The sequence below is a fragment of the Arvicola amphibius genome, chromosome 1, assembly GCF_903992535.2.
Source record: "Arvicola amphibius chromosome 1, mArvAmp1.2, whole genome shotgun sequence".
Classification (NCBI taxonomy): Eukaryota; Metazoa; Chordata; class Mammalia; order Rodentia; family Cricetidae; genus Arvicola; species Arvicola amphibius.
Window position 1 is genome coordinate 115,668,498 of NC_052047.1, and position 27,633 is coordinate 115,696,130.

The 27,633-nt window shown below is 45.7% G+C and overlaps 1 protein-coding gene across 1 annotated transcript in view; it reads left to right on the top strand.

Annotated features, from left to right (window-relative positions):
* The window catches only part of Spon1 (spondin 1), a 289,221-nt gene that overhangs the window by 11,775 nt on the left and 249,813 nt on the right, over positions 1-27,633 (top strand). Inside the window, exon 2 of the mRNA XM_038335002.2 lies at positions 12,379-12,485. Coding sequence (XP_038190930.1) covers positions 12,379-12,485 — 107 coding nt within the window. The remainder of the gene's footprint in view (positions 1-12,378; positions 12,486-27,633) is intronic.

Here is a 27,633-nt window from a genome sequence, read left to right on the forward strand (position 1 = left end):
TACTTCCTCTAATCCATGCAACAAATCCATGAGCTGACAATTATGATCCCGATTTCATGAAGGACACTGATTTATTTTTTAATGTATTTTATTGATTTAGCAAACATTTTTATGGGCTTATGATTATGAAGTCATTAGCTAGCCTAATGACAACACAAGGCACGCAGAATTTTAGCTAGTTTACACATACGGAAGCTGAGACAAAGAAAAGGTTAGTGCCCTGCCCAAAGTTGTACAAAATCAAGAGGGAAGTTTGGAACCAGGCCTTTTAGCTACCTCTGTTGTGTAAAGGTGACCTTTGTAATTTTAAGGGTACACAATCTCATTTGCAACTTACTTAGAATGGGTGGTCTTCATCTCTACCTAGAAATACTGAGAATATTAGCTGACAAAGGGAATTTAAAGAAATGGCACAACCCAACCCCACCAGCCACACTTTCTTGCTCTAGGTTACCAGCCCCGCCTTCCTGTCCACTAGCCCTTCCCTAGCAACTCTGTCCTAATGGGGTGGGTAGAGAATGGTGTCAAATTTCTTAATGAAGCACGTGACTTCACTTCCTGGAACTCTTCATTGGGGAGATGGGGAGCACCTCATCTGCGGCTTACTTACTGCTCCAGTGATCTTTATGAGCCTATGGTATAAGCTGAGAGGGAAACTGTGGTCCACTGTGGTTGAGGCTGTGACATGAAGTCTCAGGCAACTCAGTAACACACAGGATGAGAATGGCAGGGGACTGGTTGTACAGCCATGTTGGGATCTGATTCTGGATGGAGCCAGGGGGCTGGGAATCTGGGGTTCTTGTTCTGGAACTCCAGAAAGCAGGCAGGAGGGTGATAGAATTCCGCAGGACCTGAAAGGGTGGTAGACACAGAGTTATTGTCAGATTGTTGGAACTTATATATTTGAAGGACCCAGAAAACTCTTTGGGAATTAGGTGCTCTGAGAGAGTTCACGAGGTGGGTATAGCAAAGGATGGAGAACTCTGGTCTGGTTGGGAGTTTGAGGCCAGAGTTCCATGTGAGATAGCCTTCATACGAACAAGGCAGGCCAGAGAACCTCTTTTCATGGAGGTTGCTTTTAGCAGAAAAGTATAATCCAGTAATTATGCAACCCCCAGCCTTCCTAAACTATAAATCTGAAGGGACTGCCCATCGCAGACCCACGGTGCTTCTCAACATCTCCAGATGCTAACCACACTTCCTAGCAAAGCCTCTGCGGCTAGTTCCTACAACTTAGAAGATCCAGAATTAGCTCCGGTTTTTATGTGGCTAAACAAGAGAACCAGACCCCCAGAGCCTCGCTCAGACTCAAAGGCAAAGCCTTATTCAGGGTAAAAAACTGCCAGGCTCTCTCCAAGAAAAGGGAATGCAGCCCTGCCCCAAAAGGAGTTTTATAGTTTGGGGTTTTATAGGGTGCTTCAGTTGGGCGGGAGAGCATCACAGAACAAGGAACTGTCACGGACAAAAGAGACTACAGTAAGCAAAATATACAGGATGGTGGGAGGTTCTGGCGTTAGGATAATAGGAGGCTGTGGTCATGCTGTTCAGTGGAGACAAGGGGTTAGCAGGCTTCTGAGAAGTGTAGAATGCTCAGTTTCCATTTCCCTAACTGGGACCCACACAGGCCATCCATCTTGGTATCATAGGTGAGTCCATCTTGGGCCAAAGATCTGGGTCAGCCCAATGGTTCCTAGAGCCCAGGCTAGCCCATGTGCTTTCTTTACTTCCAAGATGGCATTTCTTGTCTCCAGTGGACAAACCCGTGTTCCTCACTGACCATGAAACTCAGAAGTCTCATCCACTTCAAAACCTCCTTCACCTCACGTGAGGTAGACTCTAATGTTTCTTTGAGACCCCAGAGCCCATTCTTCATACCCCATACCAGTTGCATGTAATCAACACTATCCACCGATACATTTTTCTTCCCAGTGATTAGATTATGTGTTGCTAGGAAGCCGAGGCCGAGGCTTTTTTTTTTTCTCTAGAAGTGTGGGAATGGCTATTACAAAGAATGCTACTATGAACATAGTAGAGCACAAGACCTTGTGGTATAATTGAGCGTCTTTTGTGTATATACCCAACAGCTGTATTGCTGGATCTTGAGGTAAATTGTTTCCTAATTTTCTGAGAAATCGCCATACTGATTTCCCAAGCAGCTGTACAAGTTTACACTCCCACCAGCAATGCAGGAGCGTTCCCCTTACCCCGCCACCTCTCTAGCATAAGCTGTCATCATTGTTTTTGATTTTGGCCATTCTGACAGGTGTGAGATGGAATCTCAGAGCTGTTTTGATTTGCATTTCTCTGATAGCTAAGGATGTTGAGTATTTCCTTAAGTGTCTTTTAGCCCTTTGAGAATCTTCTGTTGAGAGCTCTCTGTTTAGGTCTGTACCCCCATTTTTTTATTGGATTATTTGTTCTTTTGATTTCAAGTTTCTCGAGTTATTTGTATATTTTAAAGGTCAGTCCTCTGTCCTATGTGGGGTTGGTGAAGCTCTTTTTCCAATCTGTAGGCTGTTGTTTTGTCTTGTTGACAGTGTCCATTGATAGCTAGAGCCTGGAAACAACCTAGGTGCCCCTCAACTGAAGAATGGATAAAGAAAATGTGGTACATTTACACAACAAGTACTACCCAATGGTAAAAAATAATGACATCTTGAAATTTGCAGACAAATGGATCTAGAAAAAACAAATTGAATAAGGTAACTGAGACCAGAAATACAAACATAACATATACTCACTCATACGTGGCTTTTAGACATAAAACAAAGAAAAACCAGGCTACAGGCCACAACCTCACAGAAACTAGACAACGAAAAGGACCCTAAGAGAGACATACATGGATCTACATAGAAAGGTGAAAAAGATAAGATCTCCTGAGTAAATTTGGAGTGTGGGGGTCACAGGAGAGGGTAAAGGGGGAGAGGGGTGGAAGGGACAGAGGTGAAGAAAATGTATGGCTCAATAAAAACAAAAATATGGAAATTGGATGGTACAAAGCAGGTACTCAGTAAATGAAGGATGGGGCTGGGGGAGGGGCATCTACCAAACATCCCTATCCAGTCTGGGCTTGATGTCCAGCACTGAAGAATAGCAACAACAGAAAGGCAGATGGCTGAGGGAGGCTGGTGTGATACACCCTGAGCGGTAAGAACCCTGGACCAGAGCAGAAAGAAGCACAGTGTACATGGAAGACAACTGAGCCTTCACCCACCACTCACTCTCAAGCTCACTCCCCACTCACTCGCTCGCTCATTAAAGAAGTACTTACTATGCAGTATCCAGAAGCTGGGTTGTGGTGGCGCACTCCTTTAATCCCAGCACTCCAGAGGCAGAGGCAGGCGGATCTCCATAAGTTCGAGGCCAGCCTGCTCTACAGAGTGAGTTCCAGTACAGGCAGGGCTGCACAGAGAAACCCTGTCTCAAAAAACCAGAAATGAAACGAAATAAAAATAAAAAAGACTACGCAGTTGTTAAAGACACAGCTTAAGGCAGGGCTGGTCTGTATTCCCAAGGTTCTGGATCGTCAGGGAAGGTATGTGTTTATCAAATGTTATCACAAATATATTTAATTAAGATTTAGTTAGATGTATTCAAGAAGCACAAGAAGGTGTTATGTTATGTAAAAATAGAAGAAGCAAGAAGCTCCCCCCCCCCCACACACACACACGTGACTGTGGTGGACCACAATATGATTCAGTGTATTGTAAGGATGGAGCCAAATCATCCTCTAACTCGGTACTCTGAAGAGCACTCCCAGAGATTGTTGCCCCATTGTGGTCCCTCGCAGTGGTCTTTGGATGGGGCTCACTGAGGACCAACTCACTGTTGGCTACTCAGGTGCCCCACATCGTGGTCCTCATTACTAAGGCCTTAGCATTCCAGTCGTCACTGTCATCACCATCCCCCCCATCCAGGTGTCATCACCACCCCCACACCTCACCCCCAACCATCCTTGACCACCCTCGTCCGGCTACAGATGCTGTCTGTCGTTGTAATCAACAGGAACGTCATGCACTTTTACATTCCTGTGGGAAAAGCGGTGTCACTCAACCCTTTTAAAATGAGGGAACAGGCCCATCATTGGCCAATGGGAACTCTGGAGTTCTAGTCCTGAATCTCAGCCCTTTACCAGTTCCTGTGTGTGCCCATAAGTTGAGTACAAGTAGCCTTTCTCTCTCTTTTTATTTTGTATTTTTAATGCTTTGTAAGCATTTTTCTCAAAGTTTTAGATCTCTTCACAGCCTCCCTTGGGGGGAGTCATTAGAGAAAAGAGTCTACTATTTATTGCTCAGCTGTGGTTGCTCCAGAGATGCAGGAGTCCTCTACCTTCACGGCTTTCTTTCGGGAGAAGCATAATGAAGGCCACCATATGGGTAGAGCTTCCTGACTTCTCTCAAATCAAACTGCAGAATTTCATCATTTCCAGGGGCAATCATGGACTGAAACCCCGTGCTGAGTTCGCTCAGCCTCCAGGGCCTCCATCTTGTGTGATATATTTAATAGGCGGGAAAGGGTACGACCTTAGTTTTCTAGAACCTGCAGGGATGTAGCCGCCTGGGAAACTGTGCTTATAGCTAGTGTGTCAAGTGTACCAAATCAACATATAGGAGATGGCTATTTGGGACCAGGAAAAAATTAATAATTTAATCACACCATATGACTTCATGATTATCACATGGTGAAGAAATCCATGCAGCCCGCATTTGCAGAAAAACAGGGACATGACCAGGGCTGTAGTAACACCTCGGTGCCCTCCACGTCACTCTCCCCACTCCTCCACATCCAAGTCTAGCACCAGAGAGTGCCCAATTTTGAACTTTTACAACAACACTTGCCAATGCAACCATGCCATTTGTATTCTTTCTTTCTCCCCTCCTTCCTCCCCCTGCCCTTCTCTACCACCCCCTCTCTACACGTGTTTGCGTGTGGTACATGTATGTGTTCATGTGGGTGTGTGCACATGCGTACTGAGGCCCGAGAATGATGTCACTGTCTTAATCTTTTTCTCACCGTCTTATTTTTTGAGACAAAGCTCCTAACGGAACCTGAGCTCATTGATTCAGATTATCTAGCCAATGAGTTGCAGGGATCCACCTGTCTCTGCATCCCAGGGCTGGTTCCAGCTGTGTGCTGCTGTGCTCAGCTTTTTTGTGGGTGTTGGCGATCCAAATCCAGGTCCCCATGCGTGCGCAGCAAGCATTCTACTGACACCACCATCTCCCAGCCCCGCCGTTTGTGTCCCTTTGTGTCATCGTGTACAGCACAACTTGCTCGTCTTCATGAGACATTTGCTTACACGAGTGTGTCACTATTTGTGTATTCCAATGCAGTGACGTCTCTACTTCCGGTGACATTGCTCCAAGCATTCCTCTAAGTGTCGCTGGTGCACACAAGCATTCCAGAGTCATGTGGTTGGGTCACGGGGTGTGTGTGTGTGTGTGTGTGTTCAGCTCCAAAGGAGTGCTGAAGAATTTCCCAGCAAATGTGCTAATTTTCACTTTCATCAGCAATGTGTGAAAGTTCCAGTTAGCAACATTTGGTATTAATTCTTCACATTTAGTCAATCTGGTGGTTATGCGGTAGTATTTTATTGTGAATTTAATCTGTATTTTTCTGTTGGCTGATGAGGTTCAGAATTTTTCACGGGTTTTTGGTAACAGGGCACCTTCACCAAGTGTTCATGCATCTGCCTATTGTCTTTTCTGTTTGGTTGTCTTTTTTCTTGATGAGCAAGATTTTGCATCTTTTGGATGACAATTAGATGCTGCCGGTAGGATTGCAAACACCTTTTCCACCGTGACTTGCCTTTCCCCCTTTCATGGTGTCATTTGAGAAGAGAAGTGTGGGAGCATCTCATAGATATCTTAGATTTTATGACCGGTGCTTTATTATTGGCCTCTTCAAATGCTTTCTGCTCCGAGGTCATTTGCATGCCATCTCACACCAGCTCCTAAAAGCTTTATCATTTGCTTTCACATGTAATGTGACAACCTATGTGGATTCATTTTGTGTATGAGGTAGTAAAGACCACAGTGGTTGTCCTTGAACCACTGATTTGCTATGCTGCCATGCATTCCTTATCATCACAGTTCCCACAGCTTCCCGGAACTCTTCTGAGCCCTCCATGGTTTAATTGGCTCACTTTTCTTTCCTCGTTGTGGTGTACCAGCCTCATTTCCATAGCTCTGTAAGTCCTCATATCTGGCAACAGCAAGCCCTACAACTTTGGATTTCTTTCTCAAGGTTGTCTTGAATATTCTTAGCACTTTGCATTTCCATATGACTTTTAGAGGCAGGTTGTCAATATCACACGAAACACACGGAGACGTTCGTTTGCACTGCACTAAATCTATAGAGCAGTTTGAGGAGTATTGACATTCCTGGTGATGCTGAGCCTAGCCGACTATGAGCACCGTTCTGTAGGCTTTGCTGCCTATCACCTTGTGCTGATCAGTGTACTGAGCCAGATGTAGCTCTAGCCCTTGAAGGGCTGACAAGCCTGGAGACAAACACAAGCAAAAAGCACATTGCACTGTGAGAATCTTATCACGGGATACAGTAACTACTAGTATATTTTAAAAAGAACTCTTTGTTTTAGTATTACTATTAGTGTGTGTGTGTTGTGATATATATATATATATATATATATATATATATATAGAGAGAGAGAGAGAGAGAGAGAGAGAGAGAGGCATGTGCTTGTCATGATAGGCATGTAGAGGTCAGAGGACAACTTTGTGGAGTCAGTTCTTCTACCTTTATGTGGGTTCTCGGGATCAAACTCAGGCATCAGGCTTGCATAGTCAGCACCTCACTGAGCCATCTCCCCAGCCCTAAGTGTTATTGTTCACCTCGGCATATGCCAAGTTATGATCTTAAAGATACTACCTGTACTCGTGTGTTTCCATTGCATACTGACACTTGGAAGTAAGCGTAGATAGTATGCTAATTATGTAGGTATTTTCATGTAAAACATGCTTTTTATAACCCTTTACAGCTTTAATATGGTGCGATTTCTATAGGCCTTTTTTTCCAAAGAGAAAATAGATTCCAGATTGCCTTCATCATCTTAGAGATTTTTTTCTTTTTTTGAGATTCATGAGAACTAGTGGGTCTCATGATTCCTTTTTTTTCCCTTTTTAAAGTGTTATTTATTTCGTTTTGTGTGTGTGCACACACCTGCATGTATGTTTGTGTACTGTGTGCGGAAAGGGGTGTCAGATCCCCCAGAACTAGAGCCACCTGATGGGGACTCTGGGAACTGAACTTGGGTCTTCTAGAAGTCCAGACTTCTAGAAGCATCGTGCAGATATTGTTATCATGGTTTACAGTCATGAGAAATGTTCTTGACTAGGGGGCAAAGCACCTGCATTCCAGGTGACACCCTGCGTGGTATGAACTTGAATAATAAATCTCTCTGCTCTGGATATCAGAAGACTAGTCACGAAGTTGAAGGGGTTAAATCAGGTCATCGTCATATAAAGCCAGGGATTGGTGCAACGACTTCAGGTTACTTGGGTCATTGAATTTAGAACTTGTGTTAACTATATAAAATGACTATTTATTATGCATTTTAAACTTTTTGAGTACTAGTCTCTCTATATATGTGTGTTTTTGTATATGTGAGTATATATATGTTATTTGCATTCAAATATATATTTTTATTTACTAGCCTCTTTATTATTGGCAATAAAATGTTTCCTGAAGGATGTGTCCTAGTTAGCTTTAATTGTTAACACAGCCTAGATCAGTGGTTTCCAATCTTCCTAATGCTGCGACCCTTTAATACAGTTCTTCATATTGTAATGACCCCTGACCACAGATTTTTTTTTTAAGATTTATTTATTACATGTACTGTATTTTTTATGTGTGTATGCCTGCAGGCCAGAAGAGGGCACAAGACCTCATTACAGATGGTTGTGAGCCACCATGTGGTTGCTGGGAATTGAACTCAGGACCTTTGAAAAAGCAGGCAATTCTCTTAACCACTGAGCCATCTCTCACAGTTATTTTTACTGCTACTTCATAACTGTAATTTTGGGCCGGGTGGTGGTGGTGCACGCCTTTAATCCCAGCACTTGGGAGGCAGAGGCAGGCAGATTTCCGTGAGTTCGAGACCAGTCTGGTCTACAAGAGCTCGTTCTAGGACAGGCACCAAAAACTACAGAGAAACCCTGTCTTGAAAATCCCCCTCCCCCCAAAACCCTGTAATTTTGGTACTAAATTGTACATTACATTGTAAATACTTTTGGAGATAGAGGTTTGCCTTAGGGGTCGTGAGCCACAGGTTGAGAACAGTTGGTCCAGAGTCATTTGAGACTAAAGTCTCCTCTGAGGAATTGCCTTGACCAGAAAGTCTGTGCGCATGTCTGGGGGAGTTTTCTTAGTTATTTACTGACTCAGGATGTCCCAGCCCATTGAGGGCAGCACCATCCCTAGGCAGGAGGTCCAGGGATATATAAGAAAGCCATTTGAGAATGAACCTGTAAGCAGCTAGCAAGCAGCATTCCTCCATGGTTCCTGTTGTATTTCCTTGGCTATGAATGAGTTCCCTGGTCAGAGGCAATTCTGCTTGAAACAGCAGGCAGGCCTGCCTTCTGACTCCTGCCTTGAGTTACCTCAGTGATGGACTTTGATGTGGAAGTGGAAATCAAATCCTTTCCTCCTTAAGTTGCTCTTGGTCACATGTTTCTCACAGACACAGATTAAAATTAATTATAGAAAGTAATTTTCATCTCTTATTTTTGTTTTGTGTTTTATTTATTGGCTTCCTTTAGGGAAAAATTCACTGTCTCTTTTTACAGCCCAAGGTTTTGTCCCTTTTTCTGGAGATTCACCACCCTAAGTTAACCAAGGCTACCTTACTCTTGTGGGGCCTAAGATCTAGGAGAGGCGTCAGCAGAGTTTAAAGCCAGTCTTTCTTCCTAGCCAGGGGCTGCTGTAACTCCATTCGCAGCTACACATTTGGGCCACATTTTCCTTGGAGCCGGGTCTGGCAAGCATTGCTCTGGTGATGCAAACCTGAGGATCAATGGCTCCAGGAGCAAGGAAGGAAGTGATCTTCTGGATCCTTCTCTGGACTTTACTCTTGTTGGGCTCAGCGATCTTCTTATGTCAGACGTGAAGAAGGGAAAATCATACTGGAGGCCCAAGGCCCCGGGTCTGTGAGGACCTGCTTCAGCCAGATACCAGGGCCAGCATCCCTTCCAGGGGAGAACCTTGAGCATTTTACCTCTTAAGAGGGCTCAGGTCTTTACGGTGAGGTCAGAGGAAAGGTCATGCAAAGGGAGGGAATTTACCCGTTTCTGAAGTTTTGAGGGAATGGAAAAAATTGAATGTCACAGGTCTATGAGTAGCGTGAGAAAATGTCTGTAGGTTATACTGGCGGGGCTCTTCTGAAACTGCCAGTGGGTGAATCCAGGAGGTGGGCCGTGGGGTTGTGATTGGCAGGGTTGCCGAGGCTCTTGGAGTTTGCGCTCATCGGGGGAGGGGCAGTGGCTGTGAAGCAACAGTCGTTTGTGATTGGCTGGGTTCCTTGCAGCCCACTGTAGTCTCATGCCAGGGCCCTGGTAACTAGCTTGTTATCTCCTAGTTCTGATGTTTAAGTGTCTGACATCAATGAGTCGGCAGAGGTGCTCCTCGTGACAGTTCTGAGGAAGTCAGCTTTCTCCAGCATCTGGCTACCAGCCACTCTCGTTATTCCTTGTCTCAATGACCTTGTAGTCATATGCAGTATGTCCCTTGCATGGTTCATATGTCTTCTAATAAGAACACTAGCCATACTGGATGTGATGACCCCCTCTCCTCTCCCCTCAGACTATTATGGCCTCTCCCACAAAGACCCCAATTCAAATAAGGCCATACTCCAGGGGCCCAAGGCTACAATTTCAATATAACTTTTTGTAGGACATAATTTAACCTGTAACCTATAGCTTCCGACGAAGATTTGGATGCAGGTGACTTATGAAGGAAATGTTCCCAGGGGAGACCAGGAAGGGTCTATGTAAGGAAGGACACAGACAAGCCTGTGATCCCAGGCAAAATCCCTGAGAGTGGTTCTAGTCTGATTCTGTGGCCAGCTTGGAATGTGTTAGTTAGGGCTTTTATTGCTGTGAAGAGACACCATGACCACAGCAGCTCTTATAAAGAAAGCATTTCATTGGGGCTGGATTACAATTTCCGAGTTTTTGTGCATGGTAGATGGCATGCAGGCAGACATGGTGCTGGAGAAGGAGCTCAGAGTTCTGCATCTTGCTTCTCAGGCAGCAGAAGGAGGCTGCATAGCACAGCGGCCAGACTTGATCTTTCAAGACTCAAAGCCCACCTTCATGGTGACACATTTCCTTCAACAAGGCCACATCTCCTAATAGTGCCACTCTGTATGAGCCAAGCATTCAAACACATGAGTCTACGGGGCCATTCCTATTCAAACTACCACAGAATGCAAAGAACCCCTCAGAGGTGACTGTCCTCGGTGGAAGAGAGCTGGGGCTTCTGTAAGAGGCTCTGGTGATGTGAGAACAGTCCTCTTAAACAGAGTCACAGTTGCTTTGTAAATGGAGGTCAAGATCCATCAGTCCCAGGGGCACACTAAAATGGTGCTAATTCATTTGAGGACATCCTGGTGGTGCATCCTTGCTGCAAGCAGCTCTGTCCCCTCCTGTCCTCCTTCCGTCCCAGGGCCTTCAGAGCTCTGATCCTTTCTCACAGAGCTATTGACTTCTGAGGCCCACGCTTTTATTACTCCCGTTTCTCCATCATTCTTTCTTCCCAACTTTCTATTGGATTGGATTTTTTAAATAGATGGATATAGCTGAGCAGGATGTGCCTTTACTTTTGTGAGATGAACTGACCAGCAACAGTATGATATTTGGAATTTTTAATTTAATTTTTATTTATGTGTGTTTGTTGCCTGTGTATATGTGTGTGCACCCTATATGCCTGTTGTCTGCGGGAGCCAGAAGAGGGCATCAGATTCCCTGGAACTGCAATTGCAGGCTATTGTGAGCTAACTGGGAATGGAATCTGGGTCCTCTGGAAGAGCAGCCAGTGCTCTTAACTGCCGAGTCATCTCTCCAGCTCTTATGTTTGTACTTTATGTGCCTGTGAAGTTCTTCTGTGAGATATCTTCGTATTGGTGGCTCGCGAGCGTCACTCTGTTATCTGAGATAGTGGTTCTATTGTTTGCAATTTTAGAATGATTAGGTAGTGGTTTTACTGTTTGCATTACTGTGTCTATTTTAGGGAGTTAGAAGACCACATGCTCCTCCCAGAAGGGAAGTGGTGTGGCAGAATTATGTCAATGATGTAAGCTAAATGCATTGATTTTTAAACTTCAGACAAACCTGTCAATACTTTTAAAGGAGCCATATCAAGATGAATACATTCAGGGCATGAGTTCATGGGTGGAGTGTTAAGCTAGGGAGGAAACCCCTAATTCAGCGACCTTGAAGGTGTCTGTTGACCTCTCCGTCTTGGTTCCTTACCAGAGACATTGGAACCCTGGACTAGAGGATTCCTGAAAGTTCCAAAAACCCTTCAGCCCAGAGTCTAGAACACAGGATAGAGATACACATTCATCTGAAGAAACTTGAACCTGTCTTAGATCCCGGTGCTGGGTGGTGTGGATACAGGGGGAATGAAAACTGCCCTGCTTTCTTGAGTGAACTCAGACATCTGCTGGATCCCTTGATTTGGCAGGCAGAGAAAGGAGAGGGAGAGAGGAAGGCTGTGGGTAAGGCCTATGGGAGGCAGACTTGGAAACAGGTATATGTTGAGTGTGCCTGACGCCAGGGCCAGAACTTAGACAAACGCCTGGGGGCAGGGGATTGGAGGGCTGGTATAGTTGGGGTTACAGAAGATAAGGGCAAGGCCAGGGAACAATATGTGTCACCCAAGACATCCAAAAGGAATCTGGACTCCTCTTGGGTCACCCTAATAGAAGTATAGAAGGATGAGATAATTGTCAAATGGGAGTTTCTGACCAGAGTGATCCTTATCAAATTGAGATTGTTAAGACAAAGCTCACCTTACCTCTGCATGAGTGGTGCAGGAAATTTTGAGAATGCTTAGGAGGTCCTAGCAAGATGACAGTGGATGATTTGAGACCAGTTTCGACTACACAATGAGGTTCTGTCTCAGAAAACAAATACACAAATAAAGAAAGAAATATAAAAAGGATTTTCAGATCAGACTTCAGATCTGGCATTTAACAAGCTCTTATATAGAAGAGAGAGCTGAGCCCTTCTCGTCCCCCCCCCCCGCCCCTGTACTCTACAGGGATGGGATGTTGACAGAGTACTCTGGTCCGGTGCTATAAGTCAAATGGAACACAATTGATTGCTGTGCTAACAGTGGCTTTCTTGTCTCTCACAGTGACACTCTCTGCTGCTCCTCCCTCCTACTTCAGAGGCTTCACACTGATTGCCCTCAAAGAGAACAGAGAAGGCGACAAAGAAGAAGACCATGCTGGCACCTTCCAGGTAAGACACCAATCATTGCCACAGGCTTTTCCAGTGGCTTTGCCTGCCTGGCAGGTAGAAACCAAGTGAACTTGGGCTAAGTGGAGGAGTCTATGAAAAAGGAGAGGTTAAGGCCTCTTGTGCAGTTTTTCACGTGCTTCCCTGATGGTAGCCAAGTGGGCCGCCTCCACTAGAAGGACCCCTCGATTGGTAGCAAAGGCTGCAGGTCTGCAGAGCGGGCTTGGTCACCCAGCAGGGCTTGTTTCACTCTGGCAGCTCCCACTGCTGGGCAGCTCTGGGCTCTCTGTGCCCTTGGCAACAGGCAGTGCAATGTGGAGCGAGTGCTTAGAACCTGGCTCTGACCTGCTGTTTCCCCTGAAGTAGGCATCTTATGATTGACTGGAACAAGAGATCAGGACTGTCAGGCGGGGGGTGGGGGAGCTCAAAGCCCAGGGAAAGGATGGTAAGGGAGTGTGGAGGCCGTTCTGTGAGGGGAGGATTACAAGAATTACACATGCTTTGCTTGGCTAAATGAGCAAGGTTAGGAGGTGGTGGACTATGAAGAGGAGTGAGGGGTGTGGGAGGGGCGTCTCTGCCCGCCACTGTGCCGAAGGCCACAGCAAAATGAAAGTGGGTCAGGAGAAGAAAGGGAAGCTCAGAGGCAAGGTCCTGACAATAAGTCATATTTCACTGTGGAATATTCTTCCGAGGGAGGGTGGCAGGAACACTGATCCCTCTTCAGCTAGATGTCAGAACACATCCCAAAAGGGCTGCGGTGATCCTAGCAGAGTTCTGGCCGAATCTATCCTGATCATTTCTGGTCTCCATTCTCCGTTGTTCTGGCATTCATTTTTGTCTGCCATTTGCAAACTCAGAAGAGAAAATGAGAAGCCAGGAGAATGCTTACACTCAGAGCTGGCTGCTGGGGACTCTGGTGTGATGTGTGAGCTACTCGCGAGACCCTGCCCCAAACAGCTTGTCCATTAGTGTCTTTTAATCACCTGGGGCCAGTTTGTAATCACGGGTTGCATCTTCTAACAAACTTTTTATGTTTTAAAGACATCTATTCATTTGTGTGTGCACGCATACATGTGTGTGCCGTGGCATGCAGTGGAGGTCAGAGGACAACCGTCAGGAGCTGGTTCTCACCTTCTTCCATGTGGGTTCTGGGAATTGAACTCAAGGCTTCAGGCTTGATAGCAAGTGTCCTTGTCTCTTATGATCCATCTTGCTGTCTCTTTGATCTGTTTGTTCATTGGGGGAGAGGAACATGGTCTTGCCGTGTAGTCCTAGATTCCCTGGTGCTAACTACGGTAGCCCAGGCTGCCGTCAAAGTCATGGAAATCCTCTTGCTTCAGCCCTCTGAGTGTTGGAGTTACAGCGGTCACCATCATGTTCAGCTAAGTCGCTCTTCTATGCATGGGAGTCTGTGCTTCTGGTCTAGTGAAATTGTTAGCTCTGTGCCCATTTAGCCAACCCTTTGTGGAAAGAAACTCTTGGTAGGCATGCAAAAGAGTGGGCCCATAATAGCACCAACAGCCCAGTGTGACTGCCTTCCGGGCTCTGCGACAAGAGCTTTTATCTTAGCATGCCTTAACTGAGCTTGGATCTCTTTTGAGCTTTGTATCTCTTCCTGATTTTTCCTCATTTTTCCCTTGGGGCTTCTGGCACCCTTTTTTGTTACCTGGCCACGGTGGTGTTACCAGAAGCATCTGCGGCATGTGGGAACATGTAAATGCAGAATCTCAGCTCACAGAGACTAGATGAGTCAGGCCTCAGAGCAGGGTCTGCCCCTGTATTTTAGCAAGCCTTCTGGGGAACCAGAGGCCCTGTGGATTGAGAACCTCGGGTGTCATGAGACATTGAGGAACTCATGCCTCCTCCACCAGTCATAAGAGGGGCACATTCATCTACTGCTATCTGCCTTCTGATTGTCTCCACCAGCCCTGGGGAACGGAATGCGGAAGAATATGAAAACACCGATTTTGATAGTTACAGCTACCGGGCCATCATGCTCAGGAGTCAGGTACTTTCTGGTTTCCGTTGACCTGATCCTCAGAGCAGCGTGATGAGGTGAGCACCGTTGCTCTCTCTACACAGTGGATGCGTTTGGGGTCTCAGAGAAAGTAAGCAACTTCCCTAAAGCCACCAAGCTCTGTGTGATAAAGCTGGGATTCAAATCCAGCCCAGGCTCTAGGTTCCTGTTTATAACCATGGTGTGACAATTGGCATGTGCTTGTTCAGGGCCAAAAGGAGGCCGTGTGTGTGTGTGTGTGTGTGTGTGTGTGTGTGTGTGTGTGTACAGGGTTCCTGATGGAATCTAATTCTTTAATTCTGTTTCTTTCTTATAGCAACCTTCTGAAGTCAGGGTTGGCATTCCCATTTCTCCCAGAATAAAACTGAACCTTCATGGCACTAAGTCAGAACAAGCTGACACCGCCAAGCTCCCCAGGCTGGACTAATATGCTTCTCTCATAACGAATGTCTTGATTCTTACCTTACTTTTGAATTATTAAATGCACACTCCACTGGTTCTCCTGGTTTCTGGGATTAGTGTGTGTTGGGGGTCATGGACCAGATTCCCAGCTTACCTCTCCTGCACCTTCCCGCGGTAGCATGAACACATTTGAGAGCTGTCACCCTTCCTTGACTGATTGATTTGTTCATTTATTCAACATCACTTACTGGGTGCTTCCTGTGCCATGTGCTGACTGAGTTCAGCACTGGGGACCATGGTAAGACAGAGTTGTCCCGACCTGGTGAGGTTTGCTGCGCCCTCCTTGCCATCATCCAGTTAAGTCAACCTCTATTGCTGACGGGTGGAAGCCAAGCCACCCACTCGAATAGAAATAGAACAATTATAATCACCACTGCCATCTTTAAAAATGACATTAAAAAAATAGCTAGATACACATTTTCATTGAGTGCCTTCCCTCCCTAAAAACCCCGAGGACTTCATAACAGCGAAATTTGCACAACCTGGGGCTGGAGAGAGTGATGCTCTTGCAGAGGACCCTGGTTTGTTCATAGCACCCACATGATGGCTCACAACAGTCTGTAGCCCCAGCCCCAGGGGATCCAATGCCTTTTGTGGGCACCAGCCACACATGTGCACATACCTACATGCGGACAAGACACTCATACACATTAAAGAAAATATTTTTTAAAAATTTTTGTGTAACTCTAGATAAAGGATCACATATTTCTTTTAAACATTTAAAAAATATTTTCTCATATGTGTGTGGAGGGGATGGGGTGGCGGAAAACTTGCAGAAGTTAGTTCTCTCTTTCCACAGATGGGCTGGGCTTTGAACTCGTCATCAGGCTTGGCAGCAGGCACCCTTATTTTTTGCTGAGCCGTCTTGCTGCCCCCATCTTCCTGGTTCAAAGGGGGTGTCAGTTAGCTTGTTATGCTTCTCAATGCCTGGGGACTTAGCAGAAAACCCAGACTCACCCCCACATGTAAAAGCAACAGAAGCATGAAGCTGCCTTGGGCTCGGTGGAGAGGAAAGGGTTACTGCTCTGCTGGCTGCTGCAGATGTCCCTGAGAAGAGCTGGGGTCCCCTCCTCTGCTCCAGCTGAGGGTTCCAGGGTGGCAGCGTTGGCACATGAGGGTGTCTGGCTGCCAGAGTGGGAGAGACACTGGAGCTCTGTATGAGCTAGCTGGGTGTACTCACGGCTAATTGCGACTGACAAGGAGTTCAGAGACCGTACTGTCTGTACAAAAGTGAACTCGCCAATCTTAACAATTCAGCTCACTAAAAACGCAGTGCTCCCTGGTCCCAGGCCCAGAACAGTCTAACTGACTCTCTTGCCTCCAGCAGGTCTCAGCCCCAGATGTCCTCTTCCAAAGGAACTGGGTCTTGATCCCTGCTCTCCCATTTAAAACTACACTGCCCCCCACCACTCTGACCCTGAGCTGGATTCTTTGTTCTTTGTGCTTATTACCAATGACACACTACCTTATCTGTTTCAGTTGCAGATATGTGTATTTTCTGTCCCTTCGCCAAGACTTCCAGGAGGCGGGGTTGTATTTCTCTCCTTTGTTGCTGTCTTCTCCACCCTCAGCGAATCTGCTCAGCCAGGGTTGGGCACACATATTTACGGACAAAATTTTCAGCACGCCGTTTGCACGGAAGTTGAAGGTGCTAATCTATTGCACTACTACTTTATGTTTGACTCAGGACCTGTGAGTGTACACTAGTCAAACAGAGCTAGTCTAATGAACATTCGCCCGAGATGAGCCCCAATTCTTGCAAACAAAAGCCTTTAATTCTTCTGTATTCCTAAAATATGTTTCCATGACCTCAGCACCAACAATAAAAGTTTATTAGCATCTAATGGGTTTGGAACCATTTTTGAACCCCAACAGAGGTTTTGGCACACTTTTCTAAAGCTGAAATACTGTTGCACACTTATTCTCAAAAATTGTATCTGTAAGAGATTTTCTTCTCACTACATTAATGTCCCCTGATGTGAAGGGCAATGTAAAATGCTGCCATTTTACAGTCAGGACTGGCTGTTGCACTGCGGGCTCACAGCAGCTGTGGCTACCTGCACAGTCCTGTGCAAAACCAGGTCTGTCAATATTCCATCGTGGGTGGAGGGAGGAACTAAGGAGGTCATGTCCCTCCCCAAGGAGCCATTGACAGTTGATGGCTACCAGGAGAGAGAAGCACTTTCTTCAGTGGTGGCCACTGGTTAGTTCCCCATGCTCTAGTAAATGACCTCCCTCCCACCCATGCTCATGCAATCAACCATCATTAAACTCAGTGGGTCACACACACGATGAGGGGGAGTATTTTTGGAAAAAAGTGTTCAGTGGGAGAGGGTAATGGGGTATAGGTAATCAAAATACATTATACACATGTATACAATTGTTAAATTTTAAAGGATGTTAAGGATGTTAGGATTTTTTGAACTTACATTCACTACTATAAAAGATGGAGTAAAACCACAGAACCGGTTTCCTTATTTGACCTCCATTAGGACAGATTCTCAAAACCACAGCTACAAACGCGAATGAGTTGGGCGTTTCTGTGGTTTCGGTGCAAACACACACTTTTCTCATTTCTGTGAGTGAACATCTGAAAAGTTCAGTGAGAAAAGACTTAATTTTGGCTCAGCGTCCGAGGATGTTCCCATTATGGCAGCAAAGGTTCGTTCGTGGCAGTGTGGCCACCTCCTGGCCATAGAGGCAGGAAGCTGCTTGTTCACATCCTGGTAGGTCAGGAAGCAGAGAAGGGATGCTGGCACTCAGCTGGCCCCCTCCTTTTCTTGCTTTTTAAAAACATAATTTAGTCCTTTGACAACTTCTTATGAATGCACACACACACACACACACACACACACACACTGCATTGTGGTTTTTCTCTCCTGCCACAATCTCTTATTTCCCTCTTATCATGATCATTCCCGCTTGATCCCTTTCATTCGCCAAGATTCATGGTGTGTGTGTGTGTGTGTGTGTGTCCCAGTTAACAGGAGACATTTATGTAACCATTAGTTTAGGACTAATCTTTGGAACCTGATGGGCTCACTGGTGAGTACACAGCTGAAGACAATGACTCCCCTTCTCCCTGGATCTATCAACAGCTTACAATTAAGCAGAGAAGGGTGGACCCCTGAGCCTCTCCACCATTCTGGCTATCGACGGGCCGCTTTCCGTGCAGACCAGAGCAGGCATCAGCAGTGCTGAGTCTCTGCTTGCACTGGCTGTGTGTGGTCCAGAGAATGGCACTTCACCACTCCCTCCGCGTCTCCTGGAGTCTGCCTTTTCTTCTTCTGCAGTCTTCCCTGAACCTTTAGGGAATGATATGAATGTCCAGGCAGACATTTATTGATGTAAAAGGGAAAGAGGTGTCCCTGATTAGCTCTCTGAGAAGAGTTTGTTGGGGTATCAACATAAATGCATAGCAGACAGCATATCTTATGCCACTTTAGCTAAGCAATAATGTTAACTTCTCCCTAGGTCTTACAATCTCCCCAGCAATGGATTATTTTAACCAGGCTTACATTATGTGGCAGGGATTAGGAATGTTACTGCTCTTGCAGAGGACCTGAGTTCAGTTCCCAGCCCCATGTCAGGAGGCTCACAACTGCTTGTAACTCCAGTTCCAGGGATTCTGATGCTTTTTTCTGACCTCTGAGGGCACCCACCCAACATATGCACATGAGCGCACGTGCGCGCCCCCCCCACACATTGACTCATATACATATTCATAAAAATAAAATAAATGTTAAAAATGAAAACAGTCATTTGCAGAAAATTCAAGGATAGAAAAAATTGTAGGGAGATGGTAAGTTTTGAGCTGTCCATTGAGGTGAACAAACCTTGTGTCTGGACAAGCAGGGGAAAAAGAAGGATGCATGTGAAGACCTTCCCTGGCTCTGTATGAAAACCCATCACATGCCAATGCTCCCGTGGATAGTTTTGACAGGTCACAGTAAAGATTTTTGTTAATAAATAAATAAATAAGCTAGAGACTTGTGACATTGTTAGGCCCACCCCTTCCCTTCAGAAATTAAATGATGACAAATATTTCTGTTGGGCCATGACGCTAAGAGAACTGTCACAGGAGACTCCGCCAAAGAGCGGAGATTACAGATGTGCATTGTAGCACAAATAATAAAAACCCAGAGGCAGATATTGGGGTTCAAGCTGAAGATCAGAAAAGCAAAGCAGCCGAACTACTAGAGAGTCCTTATGTCTGTCCTCAACGTGACTGCAGACTACAATGCTCTCCATCAAACCTCAGACTGCAGACTGAGTCCTGAGCTCCTGTCTCTTCCCATCTTATTCCCATCTAATGTTCCTTTAGTGCTGGGATTAAAGGCGTGCACCACCACCACCTGGCCTCTATGGCTAACTAATGTGGCTTCTGGAATTAAAGGCGTGTGCTACCACTGCCTGGCCTGTATGGCTGACTAGTGTGGCTAGCTCTGCACTCTGATCTTCAGGCAAGCTTTATTTATTAAAACACAAATAACTATAACTATATAACTATATAACTATAGTGCACCACCACATCTGGCTCAGTTACTGACTGTTATCAACAACATCCTCAGAGCTGCATCACTAGACGTGGAGATCAAATTACCATTTGACAAAAGTCTTCATGCCCACCCTGGGACTTTGGGTACCTCCTGTCTCTTTGTTCCCTACAGTACTTTAATTCTGTTCCTCTCTGCGGGAAGTTGTGAGAAGAAGAGCTGCTGCTTTCTTTTAGAACAACGTGTTTGGTGCTGAGTTCACGTCTTACACACCACCAGAGCTCAGCAAATACTTGTCACATAGCGTGAATTAATTTTCTCTCAGCTATCTTCCCATGCAGTGGGCATTCTCTGCTAGTTAGTTTTTTGTCAGCTTGATACAAACTAGGATCATCTGGGGGAAGGGAACCTCCACTAAGAAAATGTCTCCAGTTGCGTGGTGATGGCACATGTCTTTAATCCCAGCACTTGGGAGGCAGAGGTAGGCTGATCTCTGTGAGTTCAAGGCCAGCATGATCTACAAGAGCTAGTTCCAGGACAAGCTCCAAAGCTATAGAAAAACCTTGTCTGAAAAACAAAACAAAACACACAACAACAAAAAAAAAAACAAAATTAAACAAAACAAAACAAATTTCTCCATTTTGTCTCCAGATTGACACTGGTAGGCTGGTCTATGGGATGTTTTCTTGTTTAATGATTGATGTGGGGGTACCCAGCCCACTGTGGAAAGTGTTGACCCTGGGCAGGTGATTTTGTGTTATGTAAGAAAGGTATCCGGAGGGCAATTTTGTAAGCAGCACCCTTCCATGGCTTCCAGGTTCCTGCTCTGACTTCCCTCTGTGACTGACTATAACCTGTAAGCCAGACAAACCCTTTCCTCCCTAAGCTGCTTTTGATCATGGTACTTAAAACAGTATGGATCACCTTTCTATTGCTGTGAAGAGATACCATGACCAAGGTAACTTTTATAAGAAATAGTTTACTGGGAACTTACATTTTCAAAGGATGAGTCCATGACCATCATGATGGGGAGCACGGCAGCAGGCAGGCAAACATGACACTGGAGCGGGATCTTAGCGCTCATGTCGAGACAACAACCACAAGGCAGGGAGAGAGCTAACTGGGGGTGGCGTGGGCTTTTGAACCTCAAAGCCTACTGACAATGACACACGTCCTCCAACAAGGCCACATCTCCTAAGCCCTCCCAAGTCGTTCCTCCAACTGCGGGGGACTAAGCATGCAAACATATGAGTCTATGGTAGCCATTCTCATCCAAACCACCATGCACAGCAATACAAGTCAACAAGGATACCCTCTTATCTCCATTATAGGATAGGTACCATAGACAGAATTCGAAGTCTGATCCAGGCACAGAACCAGTAAATGGCAGTGAACAAGGATTCAGCTGCCCTAGGTCTGTAGCATTTTCTCCATTTCTGCTCTCTCGCGCTGATGATCGAGAGAAAGACAGCTAGAGATCCATTGTTTGGTTCCCTAAATTCTTGCTGGATTAGCAAAGACCACATCAGGTTTATGATTTCGTATATCTACCGTGCCACAGGTCTCGGTCCTTCTAAGTCGAACCTCTCCTGACACCCATGTCTCCTTCGATCCCACTGAGGGTCTCTGCTGCTGTCCCGTCTCTGAGGTCTCCAGAGCTCAGTACGGCTCTGTTCTGGTTCTCTGCACACCGTGCTGTCCTGATGTATTAGCTCTCCATCCACTCGTGGGATCAGCACAGAGACAGAGCTGGGCCATGGCCGCCTCCCTGTTCCCATGGTCTCACCAAGCTCTGGCACGCAGGTTGGTTGATAAGGGCTTTCCAAGTTGATGGCTGGCTGCTGATGGAATGTCTGGCCCTGCCCACGTGCTGGCATGAGCTGGCCTCATACTTTCCCACATGGGAAGCTGCATTGTTTCCACATCTATTTCTAAAGGTCTGGAAATCACTCCCAAGTTCATGATAAAATTGTTTAGTAGCCTATGGCTTTTATAGCCTCAGGACATTTTGCGTATTTATTAAGGAGGTTCTAGACATGCAGTGAGTCGGGCTGAGGGTCGAGCTCAGTGGCAGAGCATTGGCAGCTTGGGCAAGGTCCTGGGTGAACCCTGTATGACAAAATCAACGCATCTCTCTTCCAGGTCTAGCATTTGGTGATGGAGGTCTTAATTTTGGTTTTGCAAGTGCTTAAAGCTGTGTTTGTTTGTTTGCTTTTAAGAATTAAATTTAGAGTAAGTGGGTTATCATTTACCAGAAACAGTGGCCTACTCTAGGGTATGTTGGTTATGTTAAATATTATATTTAACATTGTGCATCCTCATAAAGATAACCTTCTCATTTATTTATGTATTTGTGAAAAAAGCAAATGAACCCAGCAATGTGTTAGGCTCTGAGCACGTAGCTATGAGTAAAACAGACTAAAAAGTCCTTGCCCTTCGAAACACCACGGTTCAGTACTTTCTTCTTGGGTAGAGTCGGGTTTTCTGAACCGCGGAGTTTCCAGGCTCTCGCGGGGTTTCACCATTACCCTTGCTTCTCATTGCACCTGGACAGGTAGGGAATCTGACACGAAGCTTCCTTACAGAGACTGCGGAGTCCTTACCAAGTTTCTTTGTTTTGGTTCCAACCTCCTTGGATGCTTGAGTGTCTCACTGACCCCTGGCTGATACCTGAGGTTCCACAATCATCCATGTTCAAGTCACAAGGATGTTGGTGGCAAGAAGTTCCCATGTGTCTCCCATGTACTTACTAAAGCAGATCCAAAAAGTCCCTTTCTTATGCAGTCTCCTCCTTGAAATGAAGCTTTGGCCTTAGTCTTGCCCTGATAAACTAATTACTCAATATTGGTCAGCATTTCAAGATTTTCCTAGGTTCGGTATCTTTTATCCAAGGTAGCTCATCACTAGTTTTAAGAGCGACTGGGCTCTATATCCTCAGCCACTGATACCTGTCTCATAGCTGGCTTCCTTTCCTCTCTACTTGGGATGTTCTTGACACCCACAACCCTAGTCCCTCACTTCTACGGGCTTTCTCTCCAGTATCACCCCATCAAAGATCCACTTATAAAACAATACCCCAACAACTTGTTTTATTTTAGACAGGATCTCATGTATCCCATCTAGGCCTTAAATCTTCTATGTAGCAAAGGATGGCCTTGAATTTCTGATCTTTCAACGTTCTGGGAATATAGGCCTATGTTAGTCTGCCTGGTTTATATGTGGTGCAGGAAATCAAACCCTGGACCTCAGGCAGGCTAGACAAGCACTCTACCAACTATGCTATGTCTGTGGTTTACCTCATCATTTTTTTAAGATTTATGTATTTATTAGGTATACAAAGTTCTGCCTGCACGTACACCTGCACACAAGAAGAGGGCACAAGATCTCATTATAGATGTGAGTCATCATGTGGTTGCAGGAATTGAACTCAGGTGCTCTGCAAGAACAGTCAGTGTTCTTAAACTCTGTGCCATCTCTCCAGCACATTTTTTAAAAAAATTATGTATGTATGTATGTATGTATGTATGTATGTATGTATGTAAGATGGATACAGTGTTTGTTCTGCCTGCATATACCCCTCCACACCAGAAGAGGGCACCAGATCTCATTACAGGTGGTTGCGAGCCACCATGTGATTGCTGAGAATTGAACTCAGGACCTCCGGAAGAGCAGCCAGTGCTCTTATCCTCTAAGCTATCTCTGCAGCCCCCAGCTCATCCTTCTTAATCTCAGTTCCCAGATGTTTGTTTGACTTGGCTTAGCGCTCCTTGAGACGTCACGTGCATGTGGCTCCCCAGCAGTTTCCCTCACAGCAGCCCGGGCTTCGCCAGGGACGGACACTGTTTGGTTCAGCAGGGTATCTTTCTGGTCCTTCCAGCAGTGCTTGGCACACAATAGGCACTTAATGAATCTCTGTCAATTTATCAGGTATACATTTAGAGGCCAGCCTAAGGGGGACATTTTTAAACAATGAGAAGACTCTGATTCTGCAGTAAAACAAGGGCTCTAGAACCTACTTTCTGCTGATTTCCTTCCCAGAACTGGCTGATTTTCCCAGAATTATATCATATGTACTGATATGAAGACTCACACACATGCACACGCACGCAGACGTGCACACACGCACATACTGTCTTAGTTTGCTTTTCTATTGTTATGATAAACAATCGACTCAGGAAGAAAGGGCTTATTTGGCTTGCTTATTCAGCTAACAGTGCACCACTGCCGTGCCATGATGGCCTGTATCCATCACCTGTGAGCCAAAATACGTCCCCCCTTCCTCCACGAGCTCTTGTTAGGTGCTTTGATAGACCGGTGAGAAGAGGAATGAAAGCAGTCTCATTATCCTCCCCAAGTGGATCTCAGTGACCTCCCTGATGTCGGTGGGCGCATCCTTGTCCCCTGAGAGGGACATCCACATGTCCTCGCAGAGTCACAGAGAACTGGTCACTTCCTACCACCTCACTCATTCTCCTCTCAGTCTCCCAGGGTTTTTATCTTTAATTCCTCTTGCTCTTTCCTTATGTGCCTCTCCCTTCTTGCCCCCCGATCTCTGCGGTCTAAACAGGGTAATATTGATGTGTGAAGTCATATAATTTTGTTGGCGGTGGCTGTACTGTCCATTGCAGAATGTATGGCGACACCCCTTTCTTCAAACACCCACACTTCAGCAGCCACGATATTTAAAATGTTCCCAGTTATTGTCAGTCATTCCCCAGGAACCAATTTGTCCTCACGGAGACCCACTGCTCTGAATGCCGTGTTCCTCCACGTTTGTTCCCGTGAGTCGCTGCTCTACCCTGCTCCGGGTTTGGGAACACAAACCCTGACTATGACTAATGCGGTAATAATTAGTCATTACAGAGCCACACTCTGGTGAGAAGGCAAATTAATCTAATTGGGCTCTTTTGGGGGGGATGAGAGAGAGAATGAGGGACTTTTGACAATTGTTCCCTTAAATTCTCTGACTCACTGATGGATTTGTAATCGCTCTTGCCAGAAGTTCCATTAACTTGTTGCCTGGATATTGGTCGGGTCTTCCTGGGGTGGATTCAGCTCACGCACCACTCGGCTCAGGCTACAGTGCTATTCTGAAACACACTTGTAGGTGCCCAGTTCGCTCAACTTAAGAATCCTGTGGGCTGTATAACTTCCGTTTTCTAGTGCTGGAGAGCAGCTGGATTGTAGGCCTGCTAGGTAAATGTTCCGCAGCCGAGGGCCATTGCCGGCCCAGGACACCCTTCTCCGGCATCTCACCACACTCCGTCTCAGGAAACAGAGAGCAGGGAACAGCTCAGGAGTGCCCTGACATGTCAACAACTTTTAAGATGGTGCAGTTTTGTGGGTAGCGGTCCCATTTAAGCTTAGAATGTGCCATTTTTCTACAGGCTCATACATTGCTCATTTCCAGGCCTCTTTAATTATGGCTGTATTTATTGAGCTCCTACTGCATACCAGATACAATATCATACCCCTGTCTGCTTCAATCCTATTTGTCACTAGCAGATCTACGAGAAGCAAGTTGTGAAGACTTTACTGATGAGAGAATAGATTCAGAGAAGTTTTAATTGCCCAGGCTTACACACCAGTAATTCCCCATCAGGGAAGGTGCTTTCTTATAGGGAGAAAGGCAAAGCCTGGGTCTAGTTGTTGTGTATTTAGAAGAAAGAAGTTCAGCAAGCATGGTAAAGTAATTAGTTCTTTTTGTTTGGTTCTGATTTTTGTTTTGATACAAGGTCTTGATATAGAGCCCTGACAGACCTGGAACTTTCTAGAAAGCCAAACTGTCTCAAATGTTCCATACTCCTGCCCCAGTTTCCCAAGTACTAGGATTGGAAGTATCTATTGCTACACCCAGCAAATCTGTTTCTTTTGAAGCTTTTGGTTGCTATTCAAATAGAAGTCCATGCTAGGGAGAAGTTCTGGGTGAGGGACACAATCCTGTACGCCTCTCCCAGTTCGAGTGACCCCAGACCTGCACTGTCTGCCAGTGACTTCTCTTCAGCTTCCAACCAGGCTCAGCCAGGGACTGGAAATTGTGCTGTGACCCCTTTGTAGCAATTGGGCTGCACAAGTGTGGAAAGCCATGCACAAGAACTGGAAGGAGGGTTTGTGGAGCAGAGACACGGCAGTGTGCTAAAGACGCAAAACGCCCCGTTTCCATTGAAGCTTTTGAGAGGTCAGAATGAACCTTCATGATATGCATGTGGCATATAGGATGCCTGGCCCAGCAGGAGTTACTCCATCAGCAGTGTGTCTAATATTCAGTGGCAGCTTAGAGTCCAGAACCATAGTGCCGTGGGTCTTGCATGCCAGTCTGCTCAGTTGGTAGAGACGATCTAGCAACTGGAGAAAGACTGAGCAGTGTGGTGCCACTCTGTGTGGAGTCCGGGTGGCAGGTGTGTCCTCTTCATGTTGTGTCTTCGGGAGCACACGGAGAAACATCCACCATATGTCCAGTGACCCGAGGAACACAGCACACAGAGAGCCCCTGACCTGCTTTCTTACACAGATTTGTGACTTTGGTCTTTTAAGATAGGTTTTTATTAAATGTATTAGTCTGCTTATTTTAATGTTTTATTAGTATACATTAATTATACATAAAAATGGTTTTAGTATGACATATTCATACATGCACATATTGTATTTAGATTGCATTCACCCCTTATCCTTTTGTTTCTCCATCCTGGTCCCATAGGACCCTTTCCTTCCTCCCAACTAGCTTCTACTTTCACGTCTCTCTTTTCTGTGTCTTTTGTTATCCAGAAAGTTTCCTTAGGGTTGTTTGTGGGAGCTTGAGGGAAGGCTTATGTGCAGGGGTTTGGTTGCCTTACATGGGGCTACACCATTGGTAGAGTCTCTCTCCCACTAACCGTAACTTTCATAGATCTTCAGGGAGAGGTGGTTCCTGTGAGCTCCTCCTTCCCTGACAGTGCCTTGATGGGACAGGGCATATGCAGGTCCTCATAGTTGTTGTGAGTCCCAGGGTGCAACAGCCATGTTACTCCCAGAAGCTCACATCTCATGCTGTGTCCCTCTCCATTAGTCTAGCTATCAAACAATAGTTTACATTATAGAATGATATGGGCATTTATGAAAATTATAATCGTCATTCTAGGGATGCTACTATTAATGATCATACATTTTTGTTTGGATTTTATCTAATACCGTGCAAGGCAGGCACTGTCAACTGAGCTCCATCCCAGTCCCTTTAAATGTTTTTATTTGCATTTGTTCACTATACAGAGTGATGGGTTCACAAGGACCTTCCATTGGAGCATGACTCATGCACTTTGGCTGCATTTACCTTCCCATGCTCCTCCTTTACCCCTCCCCATTCCTGCTAGTCTGTCTTTCAAGAAGCAGAATTCTGGATGGACATTGTTTTTTTGTGAGCACAAAATAGTTCACTAAGCCTTCCCACGGTGAGGAGTGGCTACAGATTATTTCCTGTTTTCCACTGGAATAAACACTATTATAAATTTTACTAGTCTCGGTCCATTCCCGCTGGTATAACGAAATATCATTATATGTCCTGAGAAATACACCACCGGGCAGCTTCGTCATCAGGTGGACATCACCGTGCACCCGAAGCTTCACTAGATGACGTAACCTTATGGGACCACTGTGGTACACGAGGTCTGCTGTTGACTGAACCGGAGCGATGCGGTGTGTCACAGGCTGGGTAATTTATCCACAATGACAATTTTGTTTTCCCGTGTTTAGAGACGGGAAAGCGTGAGATTTAGGTGCTGGGGAGTTCAGCGTCGGTTGAGAGCTGCGTACTGTTTCCAAGACGGTGCCTTACTGCTGCGTCTTCGGGAGACACTGTGTGCCCACATGTGCAGAGGGCAGAAAGGGTGAACTGATCCCTCTGGAGCTGTTTTCTAGGAGCGTCAGTCCCAGCTACGGGGCTTTCAACTCTGTGACTCCACCTCCTAGAGGTCCCACCTCCTCATGCTATCCCGCTGGTGTTTACTTAGCACGCTGATTCTGAGGTGCGCTCAAACATGGCAACCAGAAACGCTTTCTTACAGCTTAGAGCCTTTACTAAGCTATTTAACCAGAAGTGGAATTGTTATATGAAGGGTTAGAAACATGCTTAAGATTTTTGATAATTTATAAATTGATATTTCAAACACTTGGTTGATGGACACTTGTAACTGGATAAAATTAT